The sequence below is a fragment of the Myotis davidii genome, unplaced genomic scaffold, assembly GCF_000327345.1.
Source record: "Myotis davidii unplaced genomic scaffold, ASM32734v1 scaffold6, whole genome shotgun sequence".
NCBI classification, from domain to species: domain Eukaryota; kingdom Metazoa; phylum Chordata; class Mammalia; order Chiroptera; family Vespertilionidae; genus Myotis; species Myotis davidii.
The window spans coordinates 17126293-17138570 of NW_006383011.1; the positions used below are offsets into that span (position 1 = coordinate 17126293).

General features: G+C 39.9%; 1 protein-coding gene across 1 annotated transcript in view; it reads right to left on the reverse strand.

The window, feature by feature from the left end:
* CAMKMT (calmodulin-lysine N-methyltransferase) overlaps positions 1 to 12278 on the reverse strand; it is a 280065-nt gene that overhangs the window by 25170 nt on the left and 242617 nt on the right. The window contains exon 7 of the mRNA XM_015557945.1: positions 5914 to 5980. Within this exon, the coding sequence (XP_015413431.1) occupies positions 5914 to 5980 (67 nt within the window). The remainder of the gene's footprint in view (positions 1 to 5913; positions 5981 to 12278) is intronic.

Consider the following 12278-nt stretch of genomic DNA (forward strand, 5'->3'; position numbering starts at 1 on the left):
ATGCTCCAGCTCTTAGGCCTCCGCTGCTGAAAGTAGGTATCTGGTTTGTTTGCTTTCTATAATCGAAACATTGTATCAACTCCAGCTCTGAGATCCCAGCTCGCTGAAAGCAGGTTTCTGGTTTTTTTTTTAGCTTCTATATTTGTTAAAATGTTTCAAACTGCAGGCTCAGAGGCCGGCAAGGTAGGCGGGGAACATTGGAGTCCTCCGTCACTGAAGCAAGCAAGCCTCCTGTTCGTGTCAGTTGCCTGGCTGCCAACCGCCATCTTGTCTGGCAGTTAATTTACATATCACCCTGATTAGCCAATGGGAAGGGTAGTGGACGTATGGCTAATTACCATGTTTCTCTTTTATTAGATAGGATAATATAATTCTGGAAACTTTTAGCCAATAAAATTATATAAAATAAAGAAAAGAGAGGTATAAGAATCAGAAAGAAGTTAAAATTATCATCATTTACAGAAGATGTAATGGTTAATTTAAAATATTCAAGAGAATTAACAAACTATTAGAAATTTGAGGCAACTGAATATTTACTACACAATACCCTATAGCTTTCTTTATATGCACATAAGCAACAACCAGTTAGAAAATGTAATGGAAGAAAAGATCTCATTTATAAGAGAAATAAAAAACGCATTTTCCAAAAATAAGCTTAATAAGAGAAATGTTTTATTTATTTATTTATTTATTTATTTATTTATTTATTTATTCTCTTCTGTTCTTTTTTTTTGTAAACTGGAGAATGTTTATTGACTAGAGAGAGAGAGAGAGAGAAAGACTGGTTGCCTTTCGCAAACTCCCCAACTGGGGACCAAACCCACAACTTAGATATGTACCATGACAGGCAATCAAAATCGAACCTGTGACCTTTCAGTGTATGGGACAACACTCCAACCAACTGAACCACATGGGTCAGGAGGAAAGATTTTTAAAAGCTAGTGAAACACCTAAAAAACAACTTAAATAGAGAGAAATCACCCTGTTCTTGGACATGAAGACTCAAAGCCATAAAGATATCAAGTTGTAGTAAGTCATATATTTCAATGAAAATGCCAATACCGCATACTCAAAATACCAACATAATTTTATAATAGTCTAGGAAGAAAGAATAATGCAAGGGACTAATCTTTAACAGATATAAAAATATGTTACAAAGTTTCGGACTTTCCATGATTGGATATGAATAGACTAAGTCCACTTCTAAAAATTGGCTCAGCAAACATACTTGCAAATAAACAGCTTATGTGCAGATGTGTTTCACTGCAGCATTGTTTGTAATAGCAAAGTAATGAAATAAGTGTCTATTATTTAAAAAATGATTTTTAGCAATAGATTATGATGTGTTCATACTCTAAAAAAATTTTTTAAGATTGCCCCTCATCCACTTAAAAGTGACAAAATCCTTTGAAAATGAAGACATTTTTATTTGATATGTAACTTCTGTGATACAAATATCTATCTATGAAGGTGGGATTTTTTTCCTTAAAACTGGAAGATATTTTCACAGAGGATGCAGTAGTCTAACCTGCACACCTTGTTATCAAAACAGAACTTACCTGATTTTTGGCAGTAAGAGAGCGTTTGACCTGGCTAAAGAGTAGGGATCGTCATGTCCAAGGAGTTAATAAAATGTTATTCTAGAAGAAAAGGCCTTAATTTTATATATGCTGCAGTTTAGAGGGCCCCTAAAAATATGGTGTCCCATATTTTAAAATCTGGCTCATTTTAATAGGAAAAAAAAAGAACTCTATCAAAATATCTGAAACTGGATGACATTCCTGTGGGAGTTGGTTTCTTTGGTGCAAAGAAGCTGGGGCATCAGTCCTCTTATAAACATGTCAAGCAAATAAAAAATGTTATGTTAGTAATAAAAAGTACACTTAGTAATTTCATTTTTCCATATCTGACATCTCGAGGATTCTCAGCAGTGCTCAAGATTATGTTACCATAATTCTAGCAAACTCACTAATAGGTACATTTTATCAGAACATTTCTTTACGAGAGCCCTCAGCTTCCTTATCTCAGTTACCTTCTACTAACCTTCCTCTTCAACCTGACAAAGGACAGATAAATGCCTACTCACAATGTCGGTGTGTCTGCAGACACTGCATGTGTCTGCCTGCGAAGAACCCTACCCTGAAATGAACGTCAGCTATCTGATCTATGCACTGATGTCTGCATCGCTAGCGCTTTACTTTCCTCTCCTAAACAGTGTTTGGTTCCGTAAGTCTTGTGGATTCCTATCTTCCAAACTGTGCTCCTAATACAAATCTTAAAACTTTTCATATAACAGGGATAAAGTATACTAATTGCTTCAGAGTACAAAAACATATTAAGCAGAATCCTTGCCTTCAAAAAACATTATTTGCCTCACTTGCTGGAATGTTAATGCTAAGAAGACATGGATGTTCTCGGTTGTGTTCATCAGTAAATCTACAGCACTTAGGATAGTACTTGGCGAAAGGGATCAAAATACTTGCCGAGAAATGGATGCACCAGTGAACATGAAAACAAAGACAACACGCCTTGGACAATAAGAGAACGCACCGTTTTACTGTGGGACTATTCTAAGGCCAGTTGAAGTTAAAAGGAGGAAAATATGAGGGCAGGCTAAAATAGTCAGGAGGAAATGGTAACTAAGTCATCCTAGAAGGAAGGGCTTAGATGGGCGAGGAGGAGGGGAATAAGACTGGCAGAGACCAGAGATGGGAAGGACCAAATGTGTTAGGAGGAGAATGAAGAGGCCTGGGTGACAAGGGAGAAGGTGTATGTGGGGGAGCAGTGGAAGCCAGATTGAATGAAGAGAGTGAGGAAGGTGAGAAGACTGCAGAGGCCTGGAAAATCACCAACTGGATGCCACTGCGTTGGGGTTTCCATTTAAAAATCATTTTTCACACCCCCAATTTAACCTCCAGTGGAAAATGAGCCTCCGAAAAGATATAAATCTTAAAAAGAAGTAGGGCGATGGGGCCAATAGTCAATGCTGGGGGCCCACATAAAGGTATAATTTGAGTTATAAAAAAGTCTTAAAAGTTATAATAAGTTCCATAGTTTATTAAGACTAATGGTTTATCAAAGAACAATAAAAGTCACAGGCCTAAATTCACTGGCAATTTTCACACAAAGATAACCTTTTTTCTTAAGTAGAAATTCACTTTTAATATCACAGCAGGGTATATTTAATAGATTTTAAAAAAATTTTGTAACTGTTCATATTACCCATAGAATGACGCCATTCACTAATTCTGGAACACCTAGAAATATGTAGGCGTCAAAAGCTCTGAATGGTTCTTTATTAGACCGTCACCGTTTTGAAGACAGCTTCAGATAAACCTAACAATTGAGATGCTGTAAATACATTTGCTCTTTCACCAATCCCTAGCTATATTTGGCAGCACAATTTCCTTTGTTCAAGGATTATTCTTGATTATTGCACAATTTATGTTCTCAAAGGCAGAATACCTTGGACAAATTAGTTAAATGAATGGAGGGCTGCAAGGATGAACAAATGAATGAAACATCAAAAAAACTGTATTAAGATCTTTGAGGTGTCATTGCTATATGCCTCACAGAGGAACACCCTAGGTCTTCCTTGGCCAGGGCTAAAGCTCTTGGGCTTCATAAACAGGCCTTTCATATTTAGCAACAGCCAGGTGGGATTACAATGGAACAGAGCGGGGAAGGACGTATACAAGGGAAGAGCATTATTCTGGGCAAGGTTGGTGGCGATTATGAGAGCAGGGGTGGATTTACTGGGAAGCTAATGAAGCTTAACTGCTGGGGCCCCTCACTTGCACAGGCACCTCCCAAGGCCCGCGAGGAGCCCTAGCAATGAGTTCACTCGGTAGTATGCTTCTGTAAAATCTGCCAAAGTAAGGTCTAATCAAATTCATCACCCTAAGAGGGCCCTCAAAATAAGTTTCAGGCCCCACACAACCTGGGTCTGCCCTGTGTGAGAGGCAGGCAGAGGCTCGATGGCAGGAGGAGTGCCAGTTGTTAGAGAACATGGTCAGGGCAGCGAAAATGGGAGCTCAAAGGGCCAGTCAAACCTCTGGGTGGTTTCTCGTTCCTTTTTAAAAGCACAATCTCCTAGGCTCCCAGTTCTCATATCATGATTTTCCTTTCTGCTTTTCTATCGTCTTTGCAAATGAAGTCACAGGAGACATTTAGCTGTTATAAACTTCATGTCAAGCTCTGAAGTGCTTTTTAATAGCAGAAATATTTGGCTCACATGTGGGCTTTGTAGCTGTGGTAAATACCTCTTAGTTATCTGTCGCTACTGTTATCCCACACCTCCAATTTGGAGAAGAAATTCTGCATATGCATTGAGGCATTAAAAAAGGAATACTGTGCCATATCTTAGCTCTTTTGTGAGCGGTTTCTTTTATTTCTTCTCGTATGGAGCTAAGGCTTTTATCATATTGCACTGGTCATGGGTGGGAAAGCAGTAGATAGAAGGGGAACACTGATTATTACAACACTGGTTGGCAGATTCCTCTTAGCTTCTTAAAGGTTAAGTGGTCAAGTATGTAACTTCTTAATACAAGATCAAGGCATTTCAAGGACTAACTCATTCACCTGTTTTCTGACAAAGTGCTTTAGTAGATTTCGGATAAAATGCTTGCAGTGGTTAAAAAGGAAGAAATTGACCAGAGTTAATATGAAATAAAGACACACAAAAAAACTATCTTGGAGGTTCTTATATGACTATTGACGTATAGACTATAGGTCTAGGTACATATCAGAACAATATATTTAGAAGTAGCATTCTTGAGAACAGATAATAGAAACAACGGCCAAGTAGTAAGCATTGTTTGCATATGTACTGTGCTGAACAATGACATTTTACTTCTTTATGTAACTTAATTATTTTATGAAGAGATGATAGAAAATACTATTACACTTCCTAAGTTAAACACTTGACATTTTGGTTCCTCAAAATGCAACATTTTGGAAGTCTAGATATGTTTATTTATTAGTGATTATTAACACCCAGTAAACAACATTATGTCTTGTACAAACACAACCTCTCTTCACAGCATGATGCTGAAATCTATTATTCCCTGATTCCATATGCTGAAATACACTCAAATGCTCACAAATGACCTTAAGCATTAAATACATGTAAATGAGGACAACCTAGCAAGTGTGTGCTTTTGATTGATAACTAAAAGGCCAGGTTGAAAACCACATCCAAAAAGGAAGTCCTCCCCACAAGGGCCTGGAGTCCGTGCTCTTGGGAGCAATGACTCCTAACAATGAGGAACAGGTACAGATTGCTCTTTCTAGGACCTGCCAGAGGTTTTCTGGGAAACAGAACTGGTTTGTTCATTTATATGAGAAACACAGAGAACAGTGCTCCCTGTGCCATCAACCAGCATTTCAATACAGGATTTAAAAATGCATATCTGGCCCTGGCTGGTGTTCTCAGTGGTTAGTGCATTGGCCCGTAGACTGAAAGGTCTCGGGTTTGATCCCCAGTCAAAGGCATGTGCAAGAATCAACCAACGATAGCATAAATAAGTGGAACAACAAATCTGTCTCTCTCTCTTCCTTTCCTTTCCTCTCTAAAAAAGATGAAGTCTATCCATCAATACCTAATTAAATAAAGTAGGCGGCTGGGCTTCTCTCAACCTCACATGGTACACTCTCAACCCCACACAATTCCCACCCAGTGTACAATATATTTATCTTCAGTTTTTCTCATCTATTCATTTAGGGCAATAAGAATACCTGCCTGCCTCATTATGGTTCTTGTGAACATTAAATAAGATACTTATAAAATGCTTAGAACAGTGCCTGACACACAGTAAATGCTCACTAAATGTGAACTATTATTGCTTTTAATAATCACCCACAGCATGGAAAAAAGTAGTTTCAACCAGAGCTTGATGCAGGAAGGTATCTTACCAGCTTGATACTTTCTGAGTCTTAAACACACCAGCCTTCTGATTCCTTTGGATGATGTCTCTCACATCTGTTGGACATAGTTAAGGAAGCTTCTGCACCGACTGTCAGTTGGCTAAAAATAAATAAATAAAAGCCCACAAACACAGTGATGTTATCGGACAGGGGATAGGTGACAAGAGAAGAGATGTAGGGTTATATAAGGCAGGCGGAGAAGGTTCTAGCTCTGGCCCTACCACCTAAAGTTGAGTTACTTGCCGCAGGCAAGCTCTTTTAATTCCCTAGACTGCAGCTTTGTTACCTGGGAAATGTACATTCAGGGAACATCGGGGTGAGGCCCAATGTGGGCATTGGTGGGGGGAGAGGACTATTCCATAGGTGCCAAGCCCCACTCGCTTCAAAGGCAAAGGTCTGCAGTCTCCGGGGAGGGCAATGGCCGTCTTCTGAGACTTGCCAGGTTGAAGTATTCCCAGCCTCCTAAAGGCTAGTAGGGAGGGTGGGGGTTAGCAGCAGAGAAGACTTGGGAGAAAGTGAGACGAGGAAGATGAATAAAAGCCCGGAGATTCTTTGAGAGAAAATGAATTACTGAAGAAAGTCAACCCGATGAAAGGCCCCTGGATGAACTGTCCTTACAGGGACCTATGCTCTGGTCTCTGGCCATCTGCTGGTGTGTAAGCACTTGTACAAGAAGAGCCATGTCTAATGAAAAGATGTTTTGGGGAGCTGGTCACTTACATCACACAACATCGTCTCCAGGAGGGCCCAGGGGAAACAGCACATTGGGGGTCCGCATGGGAAATGCTAGACTTCAGGTTGACAGTTTTGCTTCAACTTCTATAAATCTTGTAACTGTTCCTCTTTCTCTTTTTGCTCCAGTCGCTGTGCAGCTGAGACCCAAGTCTGGCCACCACAGCAGCTCCTTCCTATTGGGTATATTTTCTATACTGACCTCCACTCCTGGCTTCATCATGTTTTCTTGTCTTTCTAATTTTCAATTGCCCTCATTTTCTCATGTATTTCTTATGGTATATTCTCTGTGTCACTGTAAGAAACCTCAAAATCCCTCTTTTGGAATAAGGCAGGTTTAAATAAACAAGAAATAAAATAATTCCAGCGAAGGCTGCAAGCTGAACTAAATTGGGCCCATGGGGAGGACACCAAGCAGACAACCGATGTTCCCCTATTGCTCAGAAAAACAGATTTCCTGAATGCTGGAAGCGAGCACTGGCCCAGGTCTCCCTGCAAGAACAGAACCGCAGGACACTTCAACCCAAATCTCTGCTTGAAACACCAGGCACACCCATTCCTTCTCGGAGTGAATAAGCAGGTACTGTGACAGCTTTCTTCCCCCAGGAGTGGGGAGGAAAAATCAATTAGGTCTCCTAATGAAGAGCTTTGTTGAGGTTTACAAAAGTGCTATAATGCAGACTTTTTTTTTTTTCCTGGATGAACTTTCCTGTATGCAAATTAAATACTGTTAAATTACATTCATTAAAAATATAAAAGAGACTAATTTGCCTACTTGTTTTGATTAACTGAAATGACACATAGACCTACAGTTCTATTTCAGGAAGAAGGTATTTCAGGAAAGTCTTCTACATGAAATGCCTTGTAGAAAAGGACAGCTGACATCTTTATTCTGAGAACAAAATTAGTAGTCAGCTGACAACTGTTTTTGATTGAGCTCCCTCACACTCTGGCCACACCCTAGTCAGTGTTTCCATGGCATCCAACTGCAAGCCAGAATGTGACAGGTACACCTGTCGCGTCCTGTGAGTACATGCCTAATCTATCAAGCAAAACATGTTATTTTGTTTCTGGAGGTAATACTTTTTATAAAATAGTCACAGGGAAGTTAAATTATATAACTCAGAAAACCTATTAATAATTTTTAGTAAACATCTCAACACTATATACTTTTATACAATTTATAAACCTGTGACTACAGGTGGCCAGGCTGAAGCAAGCATATATATTTATAATCTAGGAGCAATTTTTTTTAAATGAAAAAAATTCGCAGCAGTATTTAGGCTGCTTTATTTTTAGAACTGGGGAGAGAATATATTTGGTGGATTAGAAAAAAATGTCAATAGTGTATGAAAATACTACCTTAAGAGATATATTCTGACATTCTGATCCCCACCCTTTACTTTAGGTGGGGTTTTGGGGTGGTTCCTCTAGTTGGCACTGTGCCCAATAATAAATGTGGCCCTTCTGTGTCACCTCAGGGTAATAAAGGGAATTCAATCAAATGGAGTCGGTCTGTTCGGGACAGTTTTGAACAGAATGGACCAAATCGTGTTCTCTGAACTGCACCCACCTTCTGGGAGATTTCAGTGGGAGGTGCTGGGTGCAAAGAGAATTTTTGATTCAATGGATACAGAGTAATCACCTCCAATCTCCTTGCCTGGGCAAATAGACCTCCAGAGCCAGAGGACACATGCTCGTGGCTAAAAGGAGACTAGGATTCTAGCTCTACATGTTCTTCTCAAATAAAGCAAAGCTCAGGAGTGGGGCTCCATTATAATTTTGCTTCAGTTGATTTTTATTCTTAAAATTATATTTTTGCATAATAATATCACTTATTTAAACAAATTATGTTACCTATTATACATAAGATGATTTAAAATATTAACCTCCTGCTGCAATTAGTAATTGTTATATTTATCGGTGGTCACACACACATTTTGAGAATTGGTAAAGTTCTTTAAACAAGAAAGCATTTGAAAAAGAACACTGCGGCTCAAGAGGCATTACCTTCGTGGTTCATGTTTCCTTCATTCCTCACTGGAACATCAAAGGTGAGAGTAGGAAACTATGAAATTATTATATAAATCCTGTTTACTTTTATTTCTAAAGTTTCTAAAATGTGACACTATTTGCTAATTTAAAGGTCACCAAATATTCCTAAGTGTGCTCATTACTCAAATGAATTGAGAAGATGGCATAGAGGTGATCTGAACTCTGTTAGCAATGTCAGCTGTGGTTTATGGATGAGAGAGCTTTTCTTCCAGAGGGCGCTGAGGAAATGCAAGACGACACTCACCCAAGCAGCCCAGCTTTTGCTGAAGAGAAGTGTTTAATGGGAGAAAAAGACACTTTGAAGTCAACTGAACCTGGCTTCTAGCGCTGGTTCCGATTCTTAGCGGCTGTGTAAACGTGGGTCAGTTAACCTCCCTGAGCTCCATCCACCTCGGAACAGGAATGATGATACCTATTTTACAGGCTTAATGGAGTGTCACATACGAGGAGCCTGACACATAGTAGGTGCCTAATTCATGTCAATTCATTATCCTTTTCAATAATTCAAGTAAAAGCTTTGGAGGGATGAAGAGGCTGGTGATTGTAACTCAAGTGAGGTTTGGCAATGAAACTTTACCTTCTTTCCCTGCCACTCAGAGTCAGTTAAGTGAACATTTATATTGTAGAATTTAAGTAACCGGAGGGAAACCAAGAACTTCTGCCCTGTAGGTTTCCAGTGTCTTTCCCGTGTATAAATGTGCTCTAGCCAAGGTGTAGCCTGTGACCCACAAAGACGGGGGCTTGGTCTGTCTTGTCCTCTGCTGTCTCTTTAGCACCTGAAATGCATGCAATAATACTGGTTGAATTAATTTTAATTAATTAACTAAAAATTAAGTTTCCAAGCTATTTGCTGAGTTCTTGCCCAACATGAGGCACACAGAGGTCCATTTGTGACTCATCTTGTAAACAGAAGTGCTGGCATCAATACTTCAGCTGGCATTGGTATTGCAGGAGGGGCCTGGGTGGAGGCATTCCCAAGGTCCCAACTATCCCCAACCCAGGCTGCTCAGTCCACATGCAGCTTCACTGATCAATGCCTGGAATCAGGGATTCTGTTAAAATAATGGTAAGCCAGGGGTGTCCTTTAAAATGGACATGAAAGTAACCAAATTTGGAAGAATCTTAAGCTTGAGATCATGATCCAGACTGTGCATATGGGGATGAGATGCTTGGGTCAGGGGCACAGGAAATGGGTCGTCAAGCGTTGCCATATGCTGCAGGTGACAACTTGATGTTTACTGAGGAGGGGTCAAGGCGGGGTGCTTGTGTTGGGCGAGTAGAGTAGTGAGTGTAGCAGAGAGGGATGCTCACCTTTAGATGTACTTTTATTCATTATGATTTGGAAGAAGCTTAGCATCCATAATAACTCAGTATATCCTATCTCTTCATTGCCATCGCCAGCTACAAATTTTATGGAGTAATTATTATCTGTGGGCACTTGGAGAATTCGTAATTACACTAAAAGGGCAGTGCCAAAGAAAAGAAATACATTCCATACTATTTCAAGATAAATTTGAGAAATGGATGAACCAAATGATGTTATGTCCTAACTTATCCTTTGTTCTCTCCAGGTACAGCTAAATCACGGCATCAGTACGGAGAGGCCCTCTGAGGTAGGGGGCTCTGTAGTTTAAGGGCCACGGAGAGCCTCACAGACATCTACCCAGGAATCTGAGAAAATGTTCAGACTTACAACATTCGCTTATACCTCAGGTCTTCATCTCTTTTCAGATATCTCTGTTTAATAAATCTCAAATCAACATCTAGCTTTCCAGGTCAAGGTAGAGAGCTCTAGACAGCGGTCACCAACCGCCACTGGTGGTCCGAAAGGTTGGCGACCGCTGCTCTAGAAGATACAGCCAATCCACTGGATTCATTTTAGGAAGACAGTGAATAAAATAACCTCACAACTGGTTGATATCTTTCTGTGATATAAAGATTCAAAACACATCTTTCCATTGCCTCACATACTTAAAAATCAGAAATAACAGAAGATAAAAAGAAAATATCAGGAAATGCTCTATTTTTAAAAAAGGTAAGAATCAGAATGTTAGAAGATTAAGAGACTGGGAAGTAAGGCTCAGGTAGATTCATTAAATTCAGATGCCAAGAACAACAGAAGTAATTTTTTAAAAGATGTGCATAATATACAGGCCAATACTCAGATGTGATGCGCGACTGCCAGGTTGATTTTCAATTACATTTCACTGATGTATTCATTTGTTTCTTAATGTGCTCATCTTGCCCATTAAGAATAATTAGCAGCTTTGCTTAGAGATTTTCTGGTTTCTGGCAATGTTTCTCCCCTTTTTTTTGGTTGACATCCACTTTTACTTTTTAGAAAGTAATTTTTGAATAATATCCTACAACTGCTATATAATTTAGGCTTCCCAAAATTTTAAAGGAAAGACGTAAACAGTAATTTTTAAATGAGTCTGTTTCGACCCATATGCATCAACAGCATGTGATTCAGTGAATTAGTTATTCTAACAGAAAATGGGCACACACACAGAAAAAAAAATTTTTTCATTCATATTAACCTCCCTCAGCAAAACTGCGCAGGATGAATGCCAGTTGTAAGCTCTATTAGCAAGTCAGGATATCATTAGTATTAAGAGCAGGAAAAACACATTGCCAATTTTTTAAGGCTTGATGCATGCTTGTTTCTTTTAATTTAAAAAAAAATTAGATCTAGTTACAACAGAAACATGCACACAAACATAGAACAACGGCGTGACAAAAACCGCACTGCACTAGGAAAGTCCTGAGAGACGAAATAAAGCACTGCCCGTTTGGGTCTGCATCCTGAAAGGCCCTACTTTATCTACATTGTAGAGTTCTTCCCCTCCTGCTCTCTGGCACCCCGCTATATTAAACCCATTGTAAACCCCGGCACAGAAAAGCACTCTCAGGGCCGAGCTTCTGAGGACCAAATGTTAAAAATCCATTTTCTTGGGAGGGGGCTGTACCAATCATTTCTTTGAAAGGCCGGCAGAGTGAATACAGAATCTGAGATTTCCTCTCTGATTTCAAGAGCTGGCCTGGCGTCTTTGCTGTTTAAAGCCAAGGTGCGTTAATTGGTGACATTAGCATGGCTTCCTTTCTTTGGAAGCTCTGTAGTTTAGCTCGATAATAATTTGTGTCATTAAATTTACATGCGGACTACAGATGTTTCCCAGAGTTGGTTAAAAGTTCTCATTGGTTCCTGAGGCTGTTAAAGGAGACACCTGCTGACTTAAGGGAAACCTCAGGTTGCTGGGCCCAAGCTGAAAGTTTCTGTGGCTAAAATGACCTTCTCTTGCCCAACAGTCCTGCCCCCCTTTTCGCCCCTGGAAGAGCAGACCCGCTGGGGCTGAGCCGGCATACCTGACTCCCCCTCGCTCCCTGTGTTCCCTGACATGCGGGGGAGGCGCACAGGGAAATGATACCGCGCGCGAAATAACTCAGAATAAAAGCAGAGTGAATGAACAACATGGGCTCATCTTCAGGAATATTTTGAGAAACTTGCGACAGCCTGAAGATCATGATTAAAATCCTGCATTTTAAAAAAGGAAGCACCTTTTGAG